This window comes from Lepisosteus oculatus, chromosome 2 (assembly GCF_040954835.1).
Source record: "Lepisosteus oculatus isolate fLepOcu1 chromosome 2, fLepOcu1.hap2, whole genome shotgun sequence".
NCBI classification, from domain to species: domain Eukaryota; kingdom Metazoa; phylum Chordata; class Actinopteri; order Semionotiformes; family Lepisosteidae; genus Lepisosteus; species Lepisosteus oculatus.
Window position 1 is genome coordinate 77,043,867 of NC_090697.1, and position 23,704 is coordinate 77,067,570.

General features: G+C 49.7%; 1 protein-coding gene and 1 non-coding gene across 2 annotated transcripts in view; both read left to right on the forward strand.

Moving 5' to 3' along the window:
• Positions 1-23,704, forward strand: part of ptpn18 (protein tyrosine phosphatase non-receptor type 18) — a 35,119-nt gene that overhangs the window by 682 nt on the left and 10,733 nt on the right. The window contains exons 2-12 of the mRNA XM_015367426.2: positions 62-159; positions 12,648-12,756; positions 14,253-14,329; positions 15,106-15,201; positions 15,803-15,841; positions 16,266-16,334; positions 17,003-17,065; positions 17,797-17,939; positions 18,693-18,759; positions 22,045-22,122; positions 22,775-22,864. Coding sequence (XP_015222912.2) covers positions 64-159; positions 12,648-12,756; positions 14,253-14,329; positions 15,106-15,201; positions 15,803-15,841; positions 16,266-16,334; positions 17,003-17,065; positions 17,797-17,939; positions 18,693-18,759; positions 22,045-22,122; positions 22,775-22,864 — 927 coding nt within the window. The 5' untranslated portion in view covers positions 62-63. The remainder of the gene's footprint in view (positions 1-61; positions 160-12,647; positions 12,757-14,252; positions 14,330-15,105; positions 15,202-15,802; positions 15,842-16,265; positions 16,335-17,002; positions 17,066-17,796; positions 17,940-18,692; positions 18,760-22,044; positions 22,123-22,774; positions 22,865-23,704) is intronic.
• Positions 20,085-20,158, forward strand: trnar-ccu (transfer RNA arginine (anticodon CCU)). Its single transcript has one exon. It is a non-coding gene; the product is annotated as a tRNA-Arg (tRNA).

Here is a 23,704-nt window from a genome sequence, read left to right on the forward strand (position 1 = left end):
CGTCTAGAGAGCGTCGGGGTTTCCTTATTTCTCGCTGTTTTGTTTTTTGACTCCGCGACAGCCATGGACCACCGGCACCTGGCGGCGTTCGTGGAGAAGACGAGGGCCCAGCAGGCGTCCGGCTGCGGCGCCGAGGACCGACTGGCGGCGGAGTACAGCGTGAGTGCGCGCGCCCTGTTCTCTCCGGTACCGGCGGCCGCGGGGCTGCCAGAAGAGCCGCGAGGCGGTCCGGTTATTTACACGACGTTAACAGCGAACTTTTATTTTGTAGCGATTTGAGATAAAAGCGTAGCTGTATGAAGTAGCACTTCAGAAAGTTTTTAACAGGCTCCGTTGTAGCTCGACGTATGTGCACCAATAATAGTACGTACTCCGAGAGCTACATCACTCGGTATCATTTTGCAAAGATAATTATCAGACTTTGCCTGACAATAACAGTGTTTGTAGTGCTGGCAATCTGAAACGCTCTTTGTAAAATGTTGATATGGCAACGGTTTGCTCAGAGCGGTTTCCCTTCTGAATTACCGGGGCGAAGCGAAGTGAGTTGTGTAAGACTTAGCTGTACGCTCAAAGAAGCTGGAAGGCAGGACTTATTTGACAAGATGGAGAGAAGCCCGGGGTTCCTCTACAGGTGTCCAACAGGGCAGGACCGTGGGCCTGAGCACCATTCACTTGGTGAAGATTTATTGCTCATTCAAATTCTGCGGTTCTCCTTGTCTTGTAATGGTGTTATTCGTCCAGAAAGGCCTTTTGACCGTCCTGTTTTCTACTTGAAAGCACCGTTCAGGTCAGTGGTTGGACGCTTGCTGAGCTCTGAGGTGTCTGCTCTAGTGCTCCCCGGTGTGTGGTTGATTGAGCCACAGCTGAGAGGCGCAGGGCCTTGCAGTCTCCTGACTTGAGCTGTTCTGCTTCTGTTGCATTTGTGTTTGAACGCCTGGAGCTCCAGCACTTTCAGTTTATTGTCAGACTGGCCTTCTGGTTTTGTTATGAGACAAAACCGGCGATGCTCAGGATCCCGATAGCAGAAGTCTTGAGTCTGTTTAATTCTGTTCTGATTATCTTTACGCTTGTGAAAGTGTTTGAGGAGGCAGGGGCTGGAGTCCAGTTCCTCTGTCTTGTGCAGGAAGGGGTAGTGCCCAGGGGAAGGCCATTCGAGACCCTTTTGCAGTGGCACTCCAATACACTGTACCCTTGGAGTCAATGCAGCTCCACGCCGCCTCAGGAAACATGACAGATCGAGCCAGCAGACAGTCAAGCTCCTGACAGGATTCCTGTTTGTTGTAGATCCACGCGTAGCACCGGCAGAGTCCGAGTGAGTTAAATCCACAGCATTCCTGCTCTCCGCTAGTGCAAGCAGCCTGCATGCCTGCACACACGGTGCCGGAGACCCCGCAGTGCCGCTGTGCCGAAGTGCAGGATTGCAATTCCTGGTGCAGTGTGTGAGGCATCCTGGGACCAAGGAAGAAGACCCAGCCAGCCAGGTCTGAGCCTAGCAGCACCCCTCCAGCTCTCCTGGAGCTGCCCAGCCTTTCTAGGCTGAATACTCCTTCATCGCGAAGTGAGTCGTGGTCTTTTATGACTTACACCCCCGTGGAGCCGACCTGCTGGAGTGGGTGAAGGTGGTAGGGAAGAGGTGAAGGCAGGCAGGCCGGTTCAAATGCAGCCGCCTTCTGCCATAGTCTTAACCTGCAGAGCCCAAGTCTAAGGCTGCTGAGAGCATGTTAAGACAAGAGCGCCGTGCCAGCGAACAGAGTAAGCAATGCTTCTAAATGTCTCCTGAAAGCTTAGCGTGTGCAGTTGCCTCCTGGGCTCTCACTGTCTCGGGCCTCTGTGCATTTCTGTCAGCCCACAGAAGCGCTCGTCTGGGCCAGAGTTGTAGTCCGACCTCCGGGCGCACTCAGATAACAAGTCACTACAGTCTCGCTTGATGTTTTCCCTCATGTAAGCCTATCAATGAGCTTAAAATAGACCCAAGAAAAAAGTGTTGCACTGTCCTGTGAACTGTGATTGTGGTCTCTGCTGTGCCACCAAGTGCAAGGACAGCAGAGGGCCTGAATTTGGTCTTTTCTTTCCCCCGGAGACAAGGCCGTGTGGCCCTGTGGGCTCTACAGGGTCATGCAGCTAAATCGGAGCAGGAGGACTCCCAGTGAGGAGCTTCAGTCCTCGACTCCAGATGGCACCAGCCTGTTAACAGGGCACGCAAAATGGGTATTTAATTCAAAGTGCGATTGAATATCTTCTGTCTTCCACTCATCACTCTCGGTATGAGAGTCTCCTGCAGGAGACCTCAAAGCCTCTTCTGCTCTGGGTTCTGGCCCTGGCTCAGAGAAAATCATCCGTTTGCAGAATCATACCGCAGACGCAGTTAACCTCAGTAAGGCTTTTATTTCAAAACTAAAAGCAAAGTTGCTGTAGCAGCTTTCACAGTAAATTCTGCCCTGCTGCCTCAGAGTGAGAAACCCCTGCCTTTCACAGGTCTGACGAAACCTGCAGCACCCTGGGGCTCTGTGCGCTTGTCTGGAGGGTGATTGGGGACATTGCCGCCCACTAAGAGGTTAATCTTGGGGACCAGCCTCTGCATGAAAGGCACCCCTTAATCCCACACAGTGCAAACTGACAAAGACAGCACCGAGAGTGTCTTCTACTGCTCAGATTACAGATCTGAGCATTACATCTCGATCAAACAATAGGGATTCTCATAAATTAATTGAAGATACAGCACAAAGTGTGGCTCATTGATAAAATTATTTCAGTATGCAAATAATGAACAAGCGAGGTTCTCATTGCAGTGTGAGGAAGCAGTGCTTATTGCTGGACTCTTAGGCTGGATTGTGTTTGCTGGCCAGGGAAGAACTACACAACACAGGACAGGTCACAAACACGGGAGGCTGTTTGTCCAGTCTGGACTGCGTGGTAGTCAGCAGCTACTGTAGTTGATCTTAGGATTTCATCCAGGCACTTCGGAGTTGGGCAACTTGTTCCAGACCCCCACAACTCTTTGTGGAAGTAAGTGCCTCCAGTCTTGATTGTTGTAATTGTAAGTTACTCACAATAAAAGCCTCAGTCAAATGAATTAGTTAGGATCTGCTGTAATCTTGTGCCAAAACTGGGGAAAAAAAAATAGTATGGTGTTATTTCTCTGGAAGGGGTGAACACTGAACTTCTCAGGAAATTGCAACGTTATTTGAAAAACCGGTGAGCTAGTGGATCCGGACTGCCTTGTGTCTGTACAGGCAGTGTCCCTCACGCTGACCCTCTGGAAGAGCCCAGACAGTGAGAATTTCCATCGCATCTCACAGTTTCCCCCAGTGAGGTCATTTTATTTAGGGGAACTGAAGACTCTGGGCGGCGGGTGATGTGGGGAAGATGAGAACTTTATCTTCCGATCTTCCTCCCTCTGTGGCACTGTCATTGGAGGATTGGAGTGCGCGGGTCCTGTCTCCTTTCCTTCTGCGTGCTCCTATCCCACAGAGCCCAGCAGGCAGGGAGCAGGATCCCTCTCACAGACAGGAGAAGCTCTGGCTCCTCTGTCTGCCCGCTGTCCTCTCTCTGCTCCTGTCCTTGTTTCACACAGCGGCGAGGGAGTGGAGGACAAGGGCCAAGTACTCTGCCACCAGCATTTCATTTTTGAAAGGAACACCTTGATCAATCGGCTTTTTGATAGAACCACCAGACTAGTACTAGAGGAGGTAGCGAAGGGGATGTTGCGCAAAACTGCTAGGAAACAGTTAAAATAACTACATTGCCTGAACCCCACAGCTCATGCCTTTAACAGCTCTTAAAATAGATCTTTATCTCCATATTAGCGATTGTTACCAGCTGAGAGCCAACAAAAACATCCAATGAGAGAAAGGAAGAGCTTTTAACCCCAGCCATCGCCTCAGCTGGCCTGTTGGGAAAACAGCGTGATGTTTTTACCAGCAGCAGGGGTGTTCGTGTTGTTGTTGAAGGACAGGGTGGAGAAGGAGGTGGATCACACAGAGACTGTGACCCACACCAGGGACATGGGAGGGAGGCCACCCAGTTCTCTTACTTTAACCTTTGGCACAGGAAGAAAACAAACACTCTGTACCCTGTGGTAAAACTGTTCAAAGGACTTGTGAAATTCTATAAATAAAAAATGCTAAATTATTAGGGCAGACTGGGCAGTTAGCCAGTTAGCGCTGATTTTTTTGCAGTCCTTGTGTCCTGTGTTCAACTCCTGCCTGATGAACCTTCTGTGAGGAGTTTGTATGGTCTCTCCGAGACCACATGGAGTTTCCATGGGCTCTCTTGTTTCCTTTGCAAGAAATGCGGGGCTGCTTTGTGCTGTGTGTGCGTCCACGTGGGTCCCATCCAGGGTGAGGTCCCCTCTCCTGCCTTGTGCTTCTGGAATTCGCTGCGGGTGGCTGCGACCATTCCCAGGAATGATGACAGATACTGTATGTGAGTCGGTTCCATTATTTGACATCACCTCTGATAGCCCGCTGCCTTGCCCCGCTAATTGAGGATTCCACTGGCAGGTGGTCTGTCCTCTGTCTCCGACATGGGGAAAAAAAAGGAAGTTTAGACCAAAGGCAGAACTGCACAACCCTTCATCACCGTGGAGGACAGGCTTTAGACTCGGCTTTCCTGTAAATGAGAACTAGCGCGCGTGAAACTGCTGCTTAATCATTAAACCGGCTTCACCCCTCCGCACACTGTCGGCACCTACAGCCGAGTCACGGGCTTCGGTGGCGCTGTTTTACTCCCGTTTGCGATTTAGGAATTCGCCTTGAACACCGGCCAATCAACCTGTTCCTTGTGTTAAAGTACGTGTGCTAATCACCGTCGTCCTCGGTTCAGTCCTTCGTTTGAATAAAATTCCAACAAGCGAAAAGGGAATTTCTTTTTGTTCTTTCTCTGAGTGATATACACGTGCTTCCTTCCGGGCGGCAGTGCCACGAGCCACGAGCATCATGGACCTGATCGCTGCTGCCCAGCACTGATGTCTGTAAACACGTTTTCTTTTTTGCATTTGCTCCTTTTTCCTGGGTTGTTTTCCCGTGTGGTGCCGTTTCCCTCCCCACCCTTCCCAAGCGGAGCCAGTCAGAGCGCTTGAAACCACTTATTAGCTCGGGGCGGTCGGCCTGCGGTGTGACTCTACCGGTGGATGTTTTGAACTTGCACACAGCGCAGCTTGAAAAGGGTTTGTGTGTGTGTGTGGCTGTTGTTATGCCCATGAGAAATAACAGTGTTTAACTTGTTTCATTCTATTTCAAGATGTTTCGTTACAATCGATCATTTGTGCAACCAGTGAGGACGTCTCCTACGCGATGATGTCTTCATTTTTCCCTCAGATGTGAAGACGTTTGTTGTGTTAAAATGGGAAAAAAAAAGTTTTTAAAAAGTTTAAAATAGGGCTTTATTTTTGTTTGTTCCTTGTTTGCCGTTACGGAAGAGAAACAGCAACCCTGCAACTGTTCACAAGTTTACTAGAGAGTTTGAATTGATTTTTTTATTACAAAAAGTAATAAAGGAATCTTTACTTGGGAGGCAGGTGTCGAGTGTCGATTATCCGCTCGTCCTCTTTTTTTGAAAACCAAAATATGGTGACCCGGGTTGACCCCGAGGCTTTGACCCGCCCTCCCACTCTGGCGGCTGGCGCGCTCCAGCCCGGACTAGAGCCGAGGGGTCCAGGCAGGAGACGGTGTACTGTACGTGCCCACCCTTCATTTCCCGGGGTGTGAACTCTTCTCCTCCCCGCCATCGTAGGAGACCTTTCAAAGACTGAGAAAGTAGGGTAAAAAAAAACCGCCCGCATGCTTTTATAACACTTAAGTTGTTCAGAACCCTGGAAACATACGCCAGCCGGGGCAAACAGCGGTCAGCCCGTCCATTTCTGAGGAAGTGGACCAAGCGAGCCGGTGACGGCGAGATCTTCCAAGGGGAGTAAACGCGCCGCGTTTGGCGCCGTTTTAAGGGCCATGAGGCACACATTTAATTTATAAAGGCTTAAAGTGCAAAAGATTCACCCCTGCGTTTTTCTCTGAATGTGTTGTCTAGAGTGTTGCACATCTTCACCGAAGACTGCTCGTGTGCAGACACCACACCGCAGCGAGGTGCTGGTTATATTTAGCGGTGACTGGCGCGCTGGCACGCAGCCCTGTCATTTTCGCACCCTCCCGCCCCCCGTGTTTGCCGTGTCGGTATTTATAGGCAGGTGAGCGATTACCTGCAAGGGGAGCCTGATATAGACATCCAGACAGAATATGAAATTGAACGCGCCGGGGGGCGCTGAAGAGAAGGGCCAGAACAGGCCTCTCGCCGTTTCATAAGAAACAGGATGTGTCAAAAGGGTTTGCTCATTGACAAATGCGTCCTTGTGAGCTAAATGCGGATCACTTTCGCGCGGTGGAGATGAATCGAGAAAAAGGGGGCGACAGCAGCACCACCGCTTGCCGCCATTTTGGTCTGTTTTCCTAACACCTGTCATGTGAGCTTCTCGACCTCACTGAAGGTTTCGCAGCGCCGCAGCAACACCTTTCACTCGGCTGCCTGGGACCACCCCCCCCCCCGCCAAGAGGTGCCAGGACTGTCCAAGTGACAGCTCTGCCTAGAAGCAGACTTAAGGCTCTCTGTGTGGGGGAAGGCCTTTAAGCTGTTCTGGCTGAGTCAGGTTTCTTGTGACATTTTACTGGGGACTGGGGTTGCTGTCGACACAGAAGAGCTCTGGGGCCGCAGCGGTGCTCTCTTCTGCTGCAGCAGTATGGAGGAGCATGAGGCCACAGCTGCCTCTGACTGGCACTGGTGTCGTGTGGCTGGCTCCTTTGCTGTGGTTCGTTCTGCCCTTTCTTTATTCAGACCCGAGCTCTTTCGCTACAGAGGGGTCGCTATTTTTTGCTGCCTGAAATGACTTTGATAATTGCTTTCATAAGAGGGGTGCTCAGCACACAGCTTCCTTGAAGTTTGTGTAGGGAGCTCATTTTAAAACGGCTCTGTAGATCACTGATTCTTTTCCAGCAGGTGGTTGGAATGTAAGAGGAGGCCGTTTGCCCGTCTAGCTTATTTGGTTGCTAGTAGCTAATTGGTCCAACGACCATCCAACCGTTTTTAAAGAAGCTCGGGGCTTCATTTTCAACAGCAAGGCTTGGGAAGTTTGTTCCATACTCCCACAACCCTTTGTGTAAAGAAGTCTCTCTCTCTCTCTCCCCCCCCCCCCCTCAGATTAAAATGATGGCACGCAGTCCTGTCATTTGCGCACCCTCCCTCCCCCCGTGTTTGTCGTGTCGGTATTTATAGGCAGGTGAGCGATTACCTGCAAAGGGAGCCTGATATAGACATGCAGACACAATATGAAATTGACCGTCTACCAGTGCTTGAGCCCAGAGAAAGCCCAGCCTTCTGTGGGGAAACCCGCTGAAAGGTCCTCTATTTTCAGTGAACTCAAGATGCAGCGATAGCGCTTGATTTTTTTTATCCCCAGCCACTGTGGTCAAGGTCGAGTGCCCAGCTGTCTGCGTGGGCTCTGTAGATGAGACAGCAGCCACCGAAGCAGATCGTTTACGGCCTGCATGCAGCACAGGGCTGCTCCGTGTGCAGGACCTTGGGGTACAACCACAGAGAGAGGGGGGCGAGTGAAAGACATCAATTAAACTGTGTGTCTCTGTAAGGGCAGCACCGGGAGAAAACCCCTGCAGACCGGGGGGAGCATGGAGACTCCACGCAGAATGTACCCTGGCCTCAAGAGCCTTGGTGCAGCCGAGCTACCCATCATGCCAGCGGACTGGTTTCCCACATGGTTAGGAACCAGGGAGGTCCAGGAACAGGCCTGCTGGGCCGGGGCTCTGCGAGCCCAGGGGAGGAACGAGGAGGACAGCCGGGACACAGTGGCTTGGCCTCTGCAGCCTGCTCAGTGTGAGCTGCTACTCGCCTCAGAAGAAGCCCCGACTTTTTCCTTCAGCGGTGGGCTTCTCGAGTGACCCTCTGTATTTATGCAGGTGGTCAGTTTTAGAAAGAAAACAATCCCGACATCTATTAACTTATCTACCATGTGTCCCAGCCAAACATCTGCTAACAGGCGGATTTGAACAGGAGGTTTAACTGCTCGTCAATTGCAAGTCAGCCACAGTCCGTTTCCAGTGACTGCTGGTTCCTCTTGTCAAGACCGTTAGACAAGCCTGTTAAATGTTTAATCTGGAGTTCCTCTTTCACACCTAAACCATGTTCACAGCCCGGGTAAGCAGAGTTTGTCTTGGCCATTTACACCTGGCATTGTGCTGACAAGTAAAGCACAAACCTACGTCTAAACCAAGACTCAGTTTTTCTTTTTCACAATTTCGCTATGCACAAGTAGTATCCTTTGCGATTCACATTTGCAGTGCACAATTAGATATTGATTAACCAGACTGATATCCAAAGGAATGTCGTCACATGCACACGGTCTCAAAGGTCATTTTATTTTGTAACCAGCATTAGCAATAAGGAAAGAAAAATGTTCTTGCATCTTCAGAAAGCGCAAGAATATGGGTCTATGAATTATTGGGTGTGGGTTCCTCCAGGGTGCTTGTGTCTGTCCCATATGACGTTCTGCTTTGGTTTATTACGTCTTTGCAATGGTGGCTGGTTCACTCAGTGGCCCGAACCACGCTCTCGTTAGGTTGTGCTCCGGAAGGCGTGTGTTCTGCTGAGAATACTTACATCACGTACAGGGGTTTCTCTCGTGACAGAGCTCCCCCTCGCGATAGTGTGAAAGCTCTCAAGTGCAGGCCTCTCAGCGTGGACCACGAACAGGCCTCAGGGTGGAGCGTGCAGCTCAGTTCTGCCCCTGCTGGGCTCTGGTGATCTCCGCTGTCGGGCTCAGGACAGCGGCGCGCGCCTGGGGAGTTCTGCACCGTCCCGGCCTCGTGCTCGAGGGGGTGATGTCGCTAACAGCAGCACGCTCAGTGTTGCACTGGGGCAGCCTGTTGGGCAGTGGCCACTGTTGGAAGGAGGCCATGTTAGGCCACCGTCACGTCTGACATCAGCCCTGGAAAGCGCTTTGAGTGGAGTGTCCAGAGAAGCGCTATGTAAGTGTATCATTATTACTATATCAGCACAAAGAGCACGCAGTCATCTGTCCAGGAGACACCAGGGATTCCTCATGCCACAATAAAGAAGAAGGAACAGAATGGTTCTTTCCCCTGTTTCTCGGAGTGTGCTGAGAGTGCAGGGCCACTCTCCACCCTCCCTCGTAACAGGCAATTTATTAGAAGAAAGAGGGGCGAGGAGGGGGCAGCACGCAGAGGATTGAAGCTGGAGACGCGCGGCGCAGTTCAGAGTGGACCTTCGAGCTGGACAGCTGTCCAAAGGAAACTTGCACATGCACGTTGAAAGCGTCCCCTGGAATCGGAGACGTCATTGTCCGCAGAGCATGTGACATTGTTCAGCGTTCTGGGGGGCTGGTTAAGAAAATGCATGAATAGCGTTGCAGTGCTGTGCCTTCCCTGTGGCCGTTCTAGTGTGTGAACTGCAGGACTGCACACGCAGGCAGGTATGAGCGCATGTGTGAGCGCTGTGCCTGGCTCCTGGCACTGATTTGCTCAAGCTGAAGTATCTATGGCCACACCTGTATCCCTTAGAAACCCCACGTGGTGCGGGAACGCTGCTGGACTGACTCCAGGACTCTGTAGCTGCGACTCAGCACAGCTGCGACGGCGTTGTGTACATTCTGTCGGTACTGGTAATCTAATATGCTGTGTACTGGTACAGTTATGTAGAGATATGTCACCTTATGTAGCAGTTATAGCGAATGACTCATTACCTGACTCCCCTGCTGTCTAACTGTCTCTCAGTCAGAGGAAGTTACTTATCGTCTCTGTGTGTCTGTGTTTGTCCTCGACCAGAGTCGCAAACGCAGCTACTGCTGTGGGAGCCTCTGCAGCCGAGAGACCAGAGTGCAGGAACGGTTCTGTTCAATCGGTGATTCTCAAACAAGGGCCCAGACAGGCCAGGAGACCCTCTGAGGCTGTCCCAGGGTCCCCCTAATCCAAGGGAGGGCACACTTTGCACCCCAATCTTCCTGTGTAAAAACACACACACTGACACACAGCTTTAAATATCTTCCATTTCATAGTAGTTTGACTTATGGCAATAAACGGGTGCCTTATGATTCTGTGTTTGAATTGGAGACCCTTAATAAAAGCTATTGCTTGAAAATGGTTGAGGGCAAGACCTCCACCTTGCTGTTCATTCATTTTAAAATTCACCCAAAGCTATGAAGCAAGGGATCGGTAAACCGTGTAGCTTCTCGGAGCAGATCGCTGTCAGTCTGAGCCTCTGGAAACGGTCCAGGATGTGGGTGCTCTGCATGGCTAGGTCGCCGGGCATGAGCTCATGTTTTGAGAAATGTTGCCCTTCCAAGCCAGTACGCTGGCTTCTTCAAAGAACTGGCTGGATAAGATGCTGGATGAGCCCAATGTCCTTATGTCGTTGGCAAAAATGTGCTTTTTGCTTTCTCTCGACGAGCGCTCATGGTGGCCAGCCTGCACTTGTCGAGTGAGAAACTGAGGGCTGGGCGCGGCCACAGTCGTGCGTTTTCACTGGTGCGTTTCGCTTTGTGTCCGCCACTCTCGCGGGCTGCAGCTCTTTATATAACAGGATTTGAATGCGCACCTGCAGATAAGGGCTCTCGTTTCAGGCAGCCGACCTGCCATGCAAATCCTCCTCTTACCTTGGGGACTCATGCAGGACCCAGCCTGGCGACGAGCATCAGGAAGTGGCTGTGAAGAGCTCCTGGAACAAAGCTGTGCTGATCGGACCCTTTGCACAGTGTGTTCTGAAAAGACACTTTAAAACCTGAGATGCTTTATGTCTCTTTGTAATAAGGGGGGGATAATAGCAGTGAAAATAGAGTATTCACTAAGTGAAGTTAGAGTAAAGCTGTAAAGGGACAAATTTCTGAATAGACATTCTGTGTGTCTGTGTGTGGAAAAGAGCTCATGAGAGCTGATCTGCCCAGTCACCCTGTGTGGTAGGCAGTTGATCCCAAGATCTCATACAGCTGTTTCCTGAAATAAGGTTACCGGCACCAGCAATTTGGCTGGGTAGCTTGTTCCAGACTTCCACAACCCTTTGTGTAAAGAAGTGCCTCCCGTTGTCACTTATAGATGCACTTCTCTGTAGTTTCCACTTGTGTCCTCTGGTTCATGAAGAGATCTGCTGGGTTAACTTTGTTGAGGCCTTTGGGTATTTTGTGTACTTGAATTCAATCCCCTTGTAGTCTTTTCTGTTCAAGACTAAAAGATTCAGTTTCTTCTGCCTGTCAGTGTGGGACACTCCCTTCAGACTAAAGAGACTCAGTTCCTCCAGCCTGTCGGTGTTGGATACTCCCTTCAGACTAAGGAGACTCAGTTCCTCCAGCCTGCCGGTGTGGGACACTCCCTTAAGTCCCAGAATGCATCTGGTTCCTCTTCCCTGGACAAAGTCCAGAGCAGCAAAACTGTATCTTTTCTATAACTCTGTGACCAAATCTGTACACAGAAGTTTTATAAGTCCTTCAGACAAGGTCTCCATACAGTTTTGATAAAACACTACACATTTATGTGCAATTTAACCTAGCACCCCTTGATTGAAATTCTACTCTTTTAACTTTATATCCTAACACCCTGTCTGCCTTTCTGATTAGTCCAGAAGGTGGACAGGTGTGTCGACACAAACACTCCAGTCTTTGCCATGAGCAGACATTGCTGCCTTTGCTGTCTGTAACAGCAGTAGAACTACCCATCATCCTAACAGTAGTAGCTGCTGCAGTGCTTGCAGCAGCAGTAGTAATGGTGAGAGGTACCAGCTGTCCGAGGGTTATTGGAGATATTTGAACAAGTCTGGGTTGTCATCAGCGACATGTTTATATCATTTCAGTCTTATCAGGGGTTCAGAAGAGCACGTTAGCTGTGGGCAGCGGTCACTGTGCAGGCGAGTCCGCGCCAGCTCCACCACGCCAGGAGCGGCTCCGGTGAGATGTGGAGGTCTGTCTCCCCCTGCTGGCCGAGCTGCTTATTGGAGAGTCGAAAGCGACGCATGATCGAAACTACAGGGGAGCGCACTTAAAACTGAGAGCAGGGGAAACTTCTTTACGCAAAGAGTCGTGGGGATGTGGAACAAGCCACCCAGCCGTGTTCTTGAAGCTGATACCCTGACTCCTTTAACAAAACAGTGCCTCTGATCCAGGGACCAATTTAGTAATGATTTACCAAACAGGCTGGAGGGGACAAATGGCCTACTGTCATTGGTAAACTTTATGGCTTCACCGGGCTGCACTGGAATGAGTAGAGTGGGGCTGCAATGAGCGGTTTAGTGGTGGTTGCTGATTTCTACACCAGTCCCAGCTGTGGCATGTGGGAGTGTTGTCCAGCCTGCTCCCTGCAGTAGCCTCAGGCACGTCATGTAACGTGTGGAGGTGACACTAGGAGCCTTTTACTTAATAATGGAGGCTACATCAGCAGAGAAATCCTATTAGCAATGCAGTCCTTCTTTAGTTGTTGGGCTTTTGTCAAGCTAGAGAGGTTGTTTGGAGCCCCAGTGCAGGGTTCCTGTATTGGCAGAGTGTTGGAAGTGTGATGTCAAACTCCTCGATTGTGTGCAGTAATCAGAGGCCGAGCAGTTGGTTCAGACTGTATGAAGTCACAGGTCGCCTGCGGTGCTTTCCCCAGGCCATCCGCACCGAAACGGTGGCGATGAAGCTGAGCCTGGGCCTGACGACGGACATGGGGGCGCTGAAGGGGAACCTGAAGAAGAACCGCTACAAGGACATCCTGCCCTGTGAGTGTCCACCGCAGAGCCGCCCCTCGCCACCCCCCCACTAGAAACCACCGGCACCTGCGTAACCCACCAGGTGGTAGCGCTGCGCCCCTCGCTGTCCTGGGAAAACCTCCATCGACACGACCAGGTGCAGCAAAGACCACTGTGGAAGAGCTGGACAGGAAAGAGCTGATTCTGGGAAGGACTGAGCCTAGTGTTTTCACAGTATTGCCTTATCCCGTCTGTTACCCCTTCCTTCTGAAGATAACTCTGCGATAGTGCCCCTGCCATCCATTCACCTTTAAACACTTCTTCCAATTCCGGGTTGCGGAGGAGCCAGAGACCTATCCCAGCGAGCAACAGGCGCAAGGCGGGGTACATCCTGGACAAGACGCCAGTCCATTGCAGGGCACACTCACACACTCACACCTAGTGCCAGTTTCCCCAGAAGCCAGTTAAGCTAGCAGTATGTCCAGTATGGACTGTGGGAGCAAACCAGAGCACCTGGAGGAAACCAATTCGAACCTGGGGAGAACATGCAGGCTCCACGCAGACAGCATTCCAGGAACTGAGCCTAGAGCCCCAGTGGTGCAAGGCAGCAGTGCTGACCACTGCACCAGTGGTAAATGTGGAATCATTGTAAAAATAAAGTCATTCAGATCCAGATACAGCTCATGAAAATGGGTCCAGAATTTACTACCAAGAATCAGAGTTGTCAAATAACGGACATTTATTAAGTCACCGTGAAGTCAGTTCAGAGCAGTTTAAAAATAGAGATGCTGAGTTCAAAAGAACTGATAGATGGCGCTGTGGCAGGGTTCTGAAGCTCTGGATCCAGGTGAGCACACCTGTCACCTGTGGCTTGTAAGCTGCCATCCGGAAAGGTGCTTCACCTCCTGCTGAGCTCAGCCATGAGGGCAGGTTAGAGTCCTTCATAAAGAACACTTCATGCAAATCCCTTGGACTCATAGGCTCAGAGCTTCAACCAGTTTCTGCAGCCTTGGCCAAGGTAAGATTAGATCAGATCACTTTATTAGCCCTATACAACTTCTTGCATCAGGAATTTGTCTTCTCAGAGCTTGCTCTCCATGAGACACACAGACAGGGAGAGAGAAGCCTGGGGTCAGAGTGCAGGGTTAGCCGTTGTACAGCACCCCTGGAGCAGTTGGGGTTATGGGGCTTGCTCAGGGGCCCAACGGAGTAGGATTCCTCTGCTGGCCACAAGATTTGAACCGGCAACCTTCCAGCCACAGGCGCAGATCCTGAGCCACAGAGCCACCGCTCCGCCCCTGAACAGGGTGAGAGGTGAGAGTGCCAGCCCGCCCCTGAACAGGGCGCTCGTGTGTCACAGGCGGCACCCTCCACGACTGCTGCTGCTGTTTCTGCCACATGGAGGATTGGAGTTTGCAAAGCCCCTTGCTTACATGTGTGTCCTGGCAGTCTGAAACAACCCTGCCTCCTTCTCTGGCCTCCTGTCAGCATGCCTTTGATCTCTGTGTGCTCTTCCTGTTCTGCAGACGACCAGAGCCTCGTACCCCTCACCCTGCTGGCGGACCAGGGCGCCCCTGACTACATCAACGCCAGTTTCATCCAGGTACCGCGGCCGCCTCTCCGAACCCCTGCTGGCGCCGGCTCAGGGCTGACAGGCCTCAGTGATGGCAGCTCTGGACTTGGTCCGCCCGCGCACACCCCCGGCTACCCCGTCCACAGAGAGGGGGAGCGCTGCCCCCGCAGTGCCGGCTCGCCCCGTGGGTACTGAGCCAGCACACAGAGGAAACAGACACCATCTCCTTCAGTTTGCACACGTGTTCCTGATTGCAAAACAGGGTCTTATCTGTTGTTTGAGACCTAACATAAGAAAACATTTATACATTTTCCAATTACACCAACGTGGACTAACGCTTATCTCCGATTAAGCCAAAGCTTATATCAATCCTGTTGCCCAAAATGTGAAAGTCGAGACTTTGTTTTGAACTTGTTGACAGAAGTTGAGTTATGCCTGTGATCGAGAGATTTAAGTGAAAGTCACTAAAGACTCTTTAAAATAACTTCAGATGGCAGCATAATGACTTCAGCTGCAGTATTGCAAAGAGGGTGATAACACACATGCTGGATAAACAGTAGGTGCTTCATCCAGGACCTACAGATGTGCTGGTTTGCCCTGCCAGTTTTGATTTCTGCAAAACATAATCCTCGGTTGACCAAGCCTGATTTAGCACTACGCTATTTCTGTGGGGAAGTCCAGCAGGTTTTATAGGTTACTTTTAAATGGCCAGTTCTAAAGACAGAACGATTTCATTTGCACCACTTGAGCAGCTGATTTGTTGAATGAAGCAGGTGAGAGATCCTTGAACTGTGTTTATCATCCAGGGTGCAGCTGAACACAGGAGCTACATCGCCACTCAAGGCCCCCTGCTCAACACGTTGGGAGATTTCTGGAGGATGATCTGGCAGTACAGAGTGAAGGTACAAACACTCAGAACCACACTCCTGGCTCCTGACTGGCATTTCAGAGCTCTCTGCGGAAACACACTGCAGCCCAGCTCTCTGACACTGAGCTCCTAAACGCACTGCAGCCCAGCTCTCTGACACTGAGCTCCTAAACACTCTGCAGCCCAGCTCTCTGACACTGAACCCACTGTAGCCCAGCCCTCTGACACTGAACCACTGAACACACTGCAGCCCAGCTCTCTGACACTGAACCACTGAACACACTGTAGCCCAGCCCTCTGACACTGAACCACTGAACACACTGTAGCCCAGCCCTCTGACACTGAACCACTGAACACACTGTAGCCCAGCCCTCTGACACTGATACTCTGACTTTGACACCTGACAGTAGGCCAGGCTGACATTTCAGCAGCACTGTGAGGAAACTGGCATTTTGTTGAAAATTTAGCACGGAGAACTCAAAGATTCAGTATCGGACTTTTAACTTCTTGTTTTTTTTAATTAAATTTACAAAGCAGGAAAAAGGTCATATTGATTGTAAATGCTAAGCATGATAAAGGTAAAGCTCACAGGATTATATCTGACCACATTCTAACTTCTTCTTTTTCTGTTTCAGGTTATTGTCATGGCCTGCAGAGAATTCGAGATGGGAAAGGTAAAAATCTCACCCTCTCCACTGTGCCATACTGAACACATAGCAGGGCAGCACTGACACTGAACACACTGCAGGGCAGCACTGATACTGAACACACAGCAGCCCAGCACTGACACTGAGCTCCTGAACGCACTGATGCCCAGCACTGACACTGAGACACCGAACAGACTGCAGTCCAGCACTGACACTGAGCTCCTGAACGCACTGCTGCCCAGCACTTACACTGAGACACTGAACGCACTCCACTCACCTATTGAACACACTGCAGCGCAGCAACGTAGCACTGAGATACTGATCAGACTGCAGCCCATGACTCTGACACATTGAAAACATAGCAGCCCAATATTGACACTGAGCGCACTGATTTCATTGGTATACGATTTTACCTAACTACTGTGTCTTCTTGATCTTTTGTTTTTCAAAGAAAAAATGTGAGCGTTACTGGCCAGAGCTCAATGAGACATCCACGTTTGACCCTTTTCTTGTGTCATGCGTAAGTGTAACTACTGGTGTTTGTGTCTACTCTGTTATGTGCTAGGTGTTCTGTAATACAGGTGTTATGCCATACATACTTTTGGTTCCATGTGCATGTGCTAGTATAAAATGGCATCCTTGTCATTTTGGTACCAGCTTTATAGCTCATTTTCACTGGTTTCTGATTCAGACTCACGAGTGGCAGGAGTGGCAGTAGTGGACAAGAGTTCCCCCTAGTTGTAACTGTTCAGTGGGATCTGGTGAAACTCAGTTTTACAGGTTGGAAATATGTCCATTGATGATGCTGAACAAAATGTTTGCAACCATTTCGGCACAGATAATTCAATTTTAAACCAAACATTACTGATTATCCCCTAATGAAGACCGCATGATGACACTGCTTACAGATCAATATATATGGCGTCCCGTAGACTGTTATATTTTTATTTCTTTTTATCACTCATATGAGTATGAATGTTGCCAAGCTGGAGGTCTGGATTTTAGAGCTCCTTATGCAGCCAGTAAAGTACTCAGATGCACCACTGTACCCAGGCAGCTCTTTGTAGTACTGAAAGCTGCTCACGCTGAGAAGTAACTCAGCAAGCGCTGGCACTGTCAGCATGAAGCCGGGGGGATGTGTCTCCCTCACAGCAGACCAGCCCCTCACTCGCAGTCTTTGTTTCCCAGCTGGAGGAATCGTCGCCGAACAAGGAGGTGATTGTGCGCACCCTTAATGTGCAGTTTCAGGGGGTGAGTATGGACGGCCTTGTGCTGTTGTAGTCAGTGTATCTCCGCCAGCCTCTGGGCTGCAGTCCAGCCCACCTCTCACTTGATTGCACCAATTATTGTATTGATTGGTGAGATGGATCTGAGCTCAGGCCTCTTGGTGAAGACTCTTCTGAGTCCATTGGTACTAGGATTGCAATGCAGCAAAATATCATTCAGATTCTAGAGCTGCCTGTAGTCAGTAGTCACCTATACTCAGGTGTGGCCTTACAAGACAGGGCCCCAGCTTAATTAGAACATCAGCCCCTTAGTGAATTCCAAACCTTCACCAAGAAGAAAACAGTTCTGCATCAGCAGGAGAGAAGTACCAGCCAAGCCGGTACACAACTGGATGAAGGGCACAGTGTATTCAGAGTTGGAATTTGTATTTGTAGGGCAGTGAGTCTTAGAAAAAGGAATCAATTCAATGTAGAATAATAGATTGCAAACAGTCACAAAGCTGTAGTTGTAAGATATTGAATATTTGAGTAAAGCTAAAATGCATAAAAACGAATCCATAGCTAGTAAGGAGAAGAGTGTAAAAGATCAGGAGGATGCAGTTTGAAGGCACGGACAGCAGGTTAAGGGTTAAGGGAGCAGAGAGGTTGTATCATGGCGATACCTTAAGGCCTTCAAAGGCATCTGGGTTTCAAAAGGGGAAGCACCTACCTACGTTACCCTGTTCTGAGTGTGTTGGTGCACACATTCCTCTCCAGGACACACACAGCGTCTCGCAGTTCCAGTACACAGCCTGGCCTGACCATGGCATCCCAAACTCAGCAGACAGCATCCTGGGAATGATGAAGATGGCCCATTCCAAGCAAGGGAACGACACTGCCCCCATTCTGGTCCACTGCAGGTCCGTTCCGAGCGTGGGCACGCGTGTCGCTTGTGTCATGTGTCAGAACACAGGCGTGTTTGGACACCTGTCAGATATTTTACCCCGGTGCCGGATTAAATCAAACTTGATCCCCTTGGTGATGCCAGGTTAGAAGCTCAGTACTTTACAGGTTTTGTCCATCTAGACGGGATAAATGCAAGCCTGCCGTCACACACTGGGTCATTCTCAGATGGGATGAAATTATGATTTAATCCTGGCCTTAGATTAGCAACTGTGGGGTTCATTTCTGATCCTGATCTACCAAGTGTCTCCCCTAACCTTTCAGTTTTATCCTATCAGGGGGCAGGCGAACATAATTTATTGTGGTTCACTGTGCCATTTTACAAATGAAGAAGTAGTGTGTTTATCTGATTGAACTACCGCTTCTGGGTACAAGTTATTTCAAACTGAAACTATCCACCTTTGTATCAGAAGGCATTTTTGTGTTGTTTGCGTTTTACTGATCTTTTCCACAAATTGCTCTCTGCAATACAGTGATGTAGTGTCATGACAACTTGACAACACGTGAGGATCTGTCCACACCAGCCAGCTGCCTGTACAGAAAGGCTTAGTGACACTTTACACCTGTATTGTGTGTTTTGAATTGTGTATGGTGTGTTGTGTCTTTTACACCTGTATTGAATATTAGGAAAAGACCCAGATGCATGGGTCCAGCCCAGCACCGCTGCAGGAGTGTGAAGTGAACTGCGATATTCTTTGTGTCTCTTGCAGCGCTGGATGTGGCAGAACTGGGGTGATCTGCACCATCGATTACATCCACGACCTCCTGCAGACTCGGGTACAGTGAGAAACCCTCAGGGGTCTGTTCAATAAGGAACTGCAGTGTAGCTGGGCCCCACCCACAACAACATCACTGGGGCACTCTGCATCATGATACAGTATTCCACACTGTCACTGGGGCGATCTGCATCATGATACAGTATTCCACACTGTCACGGGGACGATCTGCATCATGATACAGTATTCCACACTGTCACGGGGATGATCTGCATCATGATACAGTATTCCACACTGTCACAGGGACGATCTGCATCTTAATACAGTATACCAGACTATCACTGGGACGATCTGCATCATGATACAGTATTCCACACTGTCACTGGGGCGATCTGCATCATGATACAGTATACCACCTGTACCACTGGATCGTGGTGCACCCCACCATCTCTGGGGCTATTTAGAGCAATGACCCGCACATACTGCAGGGTGTGGATCGCAGTCGGGTGGCCAGTCTAGTGGATGCAGGACTGTGGCTGAAGTGCCTGAGACAGACCCTTGTGTAATAGATGGGTAGGTCACAGGCGGAGTGTGAGGTGTTACTACAGAGCTCTCTTCATGACACCATCTGTGAGCGGCAGGCCAAGCAGGTGTCTGTTAGTGCGACGTGTAGCTCCTAACTCGTGTTCCCATGGGCGTCGTGAAGGCCGCTCGGCGCCGGCCCAGTCAGAGCTGTGGGCCCAGCCGGGCCGGTCTTCCTGCTGCATTTCCAGGGCTGTGTTGCACAGAACCATCCTCGTCACACAGCTCACTGGGAAATCTCTCCCTACTCCAGGGACAAACACTCACCATGATTCCTTCCGTTCAGATTTAGGATTTGGGGAAGACTTCTCTGGTCCCCAACTCCCAGCAGCAATCTGACTTTCACCTTTACACCTTCATTAGCTGCGATTTTAAACAAAAGGCCTTCTCTATCTGCTCAGCCACCAGAGAGTCCCGATTCGTTAAACTTTCTGCTAGTTTTTTTTTAAAACACGCACACGCACACGCACACGGGCTCAAGCCATGCGTGACAGAACAGTTGCAAAGAAGACCAGTCGCACAATACAGCTCCTGACAGTGAGGCCTTCCCAGGTCACAGCAGGGCTCATCAGAGAGACCCTGGAGGAATGCCAGTCTTATCAACGAGAAAACGCGCAATTGATAAGACACTCTGTGAGCAGGGTCTTCAGGAAGTCAGAAGCAAATTACACAGCTAAAAGGAAAGTTGTGTAAGGGAAAGTGCTGGTATGCACTATATTTGAGTAATTTGGGTTGAATAATTTAATTGCATTGTACTGCGATTTGAGATTGATTCTTTTAAAGTGCATTATAAGTAAAATGTGGGCCCTGACTAGCTCAGCTGGTAGAGCATGAGACCCCTAATCTCAGGCTCGTGGGTTCGTGTCCCACGTCAGGCACCTGGAGGTTGGGCCCAAGGCTCACAGCCCTGTCCCGTAAAAAACGAATGTTATAGAAACAGGATGTTGCTGCCCCTATGTGCCAGAAGGCAAACATCCATCCATAAATAAGATGGATTTTTTTTTTTATAATGTTAATGTTTCTTTATTAGCCCTATACAATTTCTTGCATTAGGAATGCATCTTTTCACATACCCCAGCTTTTCTCCATGGAGACACAGACACACAGACACGGAGAGAAGCTTGGGGTCAGAGTGCAGGGTCAGCCATTGTATGGCGCCCCTGGAGCAGTTGGGGTGAAGGGCCTTGCTCAGGGGCCCAACGGAGTAGGATTCCTCTGCCAGCCACGGGATTTGAACCGGCAACCTTCCAGTCACAGGCGCAGATCCCTAGCCACAGAGCCACCGCTCCGCCCTAAATAAATAAGATGGATTATTTTTATAATTGGTGTAGAGAGCGAATTGAACCTGCGGCCAGGGCTCAGCGGTGGGTGCTTCCAGGTTAGGGTGGGACTGAGTTAACTAGGATGTCCTCAGTGTGCAGAGCTGGCAGTTAAAACCCATCTCATCCACATCCTTCATTCAGCTTCAGCTGTGCTGTGGGTGCAGGCTGAGAGGCCTGTGTGCAGATGAACAGATCGCTCGACTGTGTGCTGTTTTCTTCTCTCTGGGGCTGAGATAACACTAGTGCGAGCTCTGAAGCTGGGCCTGGGCAGTACTGGGAGGGGAGACCTATAAGAAAAATCGTTGGTGCTGATGGACCAGTAGGTGGCGCTCTTGCATATTTTATGCACTGCAGTGGGGAGATGAAGTAGGTCCCATCCTGTATGTAAAGTACTTTTTGGATACTTCAAGAAGAAATGTTCTTTACAAAATGCAAAGAATAATTGTTGTTGTTGTTATTATTAGGTGGGCTGTAGTTGTAAAGTTCAGTTATTTCATAAAATGGTAATAATAATAATAATAATAATAAACTTTATTTTATATAGCGCCTTTAAAGGTGGCTTCTCAAAGCGCTTTACAGGATGACAATAACAATAAATAAGAAGACTACAACAATAAATAAGAAGATTTCACAAGATAGGAGACAATTATAATTACAACAATACAACAATAACAATAGAGGAGACCGTGGAAGGTGGTACTAAGAAGAGCAGAGGGGTAAAGAATGGAACCAGTTCAGTAAAGGCTTTTCTGAAGAAGAAGGTTTTGAGTCTGGATTTGAAGGAGTTTAGAGAAGATGACTCTCTGATATCCTTGGGGAGAGAGTTCCAGAACTTGGGGGCATAGCAGGAGAAGGCCCTGTCGCCCATACAATGTAGACGGGCTTGGGGGACAGTAAGGAGGGCAGAATTTGAAGAGCGGAGGTTGCGAGGTGGGGAGTAGGGCGATAATAGTTCAGACAGGTATTGAGGTGCCAAGCTATGAAGAGCCTTATAAGTGAGCATGAGGATTTTAAAGTCTACGTGGAATTTGACCAGAAGCCAGTGCAAGGACTCCAGGATAGGAGTAATGTGAACACTTGTACTAGACCTGGTCAGGATTCTGGCTGCTGAATTTTGGACATACTGCAGCTTGTTCAGAGTAGATTTAGATACCCCAGCGAGTAGAGCATTGCAGTAGTAAAATGGTGATTCCAACTTGGCAGCGTTATGGAAAGCAAAATAAGCGGGTGTTCCAAATAAAGACAAGGGGGGCGATATATATCCTACTTGGAAAACTGAAGGAGAAGTGGGCTTTTAAAGCAACTCTGTAAAGGGAAAGGCTTTGTTAGAAGGAACCCAGAGGCACTGCGGATGAGAGCAGGGTAACCTCACCCTGTCTGCGTCGGTCCCACTTCCACAGTGACTCCCGTTCGCCGTCTGACGCCGCTTTCCTCTCCCACAGCGGATCACCGCGGACTTCAGCATCAAGGACATCGTGCTGGACATGAGGCGGCAGAGACCCGCGGCTGTGCAGACCAAGGTGCCCCCCCCCCCCCCCCCTCCGCTGTAGCCCAGCAGCAGTTTTACCAGGGCGAGCTCGCTTCTGTGCCAAAAAGCGAAGGAAGAGTTAGGGTGATTTAAAATCGACTTTAGGGGAACTGTCTGATCATTGTTTTCGGAATAAGCAGTCTCTGACGGCCAGACTCAGTCAAGAGACAGTTCCCACCGGCGGACCCACAGCTACAGTAATTGATCACTTCCTGCAGTTCTTGGCAGTGCAAACTGTAGGGATTGGTGGCAGGTTTCTACCAGTGAAACCCACAGATTTGATACAGTACCGTTCTTTCACCCTGCCCTCAGACCTAAATCTGCTCCTGCATGCTAGTGAGGGACTGTAAAACAGACATACAGTCCATTATTTTTAGAAATGTTTTACAAAAATTTGCGCTGTTCTTATTTGTAGAAGTGAGGAAAGGATAAGTTTGTTTTTCCAAAAAACAAAAGGGATCTGTGGATGATGAAGAAGAACAGAAGAAAAGATCTCAGACCCCCAGGTTCAGCGTTCCTGTTGAAGACAGTAAATTGACACAGAATATTGTTTCTCTTGTGATGGTTTTCTCTGTCCTCTGTGACTGGGACACTAGCAGTGTGGGGGGGTGCCTGTGCCCATGCTTGTGTCCTTCTTCTCCCAGGAGCAGTATGAGTTTTTACACAGCACTGTGGCCCAGATGTTTGAAAAGACCTTGGAGTCCAATAGCTGTAACTACAAAAGCCAGACCGAGGTAAGAGACCAGCAGAGTCATGGGCTGCTCAGCATTATAGCCTTTCTGTTCTGGACAACTGTATGATAGGATACAAATGCCTCTAGTCCCGTTATGTTTATCAATATTTAATCAGTGGACATTGGATTATTAAATGACCTAATTGTACTGTTTCACAAAAGAAACACAACACTCAGGTAAGAAGGATCTAATCAAATATTTTAAATATAAGTGTCAAATTGTGCTCAGAGTATGTATGAGCACAGTCCTGTTTCAAGTTTTCGGGTAATGTGACAGACTATAAAATTGAAACCATTTATACAGGGCTGGCGGTGCTGACTCTCAGTCCTGATCAGCCTCTGGACAGACAGCTGTGGGATGTTTCCGGCTCTTCCTGCTGCTGCAGGCCGGTCACAGCTGGCAAGCTGGTCCCACAGATGTTCTGTCAGACCGCAGGCAGGAGAGAAGCACGGCCGTGACAGAGCCTCGACGTGAGGAGGGCTTCATTGCCATTGTTCCACTGGAATCCCGGCACTGTGTGGTGTGCATTGTCCTGCTGACTTACGGGAACAGAAAAAATGTTGGCTCGAGGACTTTGTCGGCATAATGCTGAGCATTAAGGCTTCCCTCAAACGATAAGACACTCCATTGCACTGAGCTTTGCCACTGGACTGGGCCAGCGTAGTGACCCTCTGCCTTCCAGGCCAGGGCCTGTCTCTCCCAGAGTCAGCTGCTCTGGAGTAGTCGGCCGACTGATGAAGCAGAGCGTCTCGCTCAACAGGCAGCTTCTCTCCCTGTCTGCCTGGCAGCCAGACCATCTTCATCACTGGAGCAGTTTTAACTCCTCAAATGCCAAACATT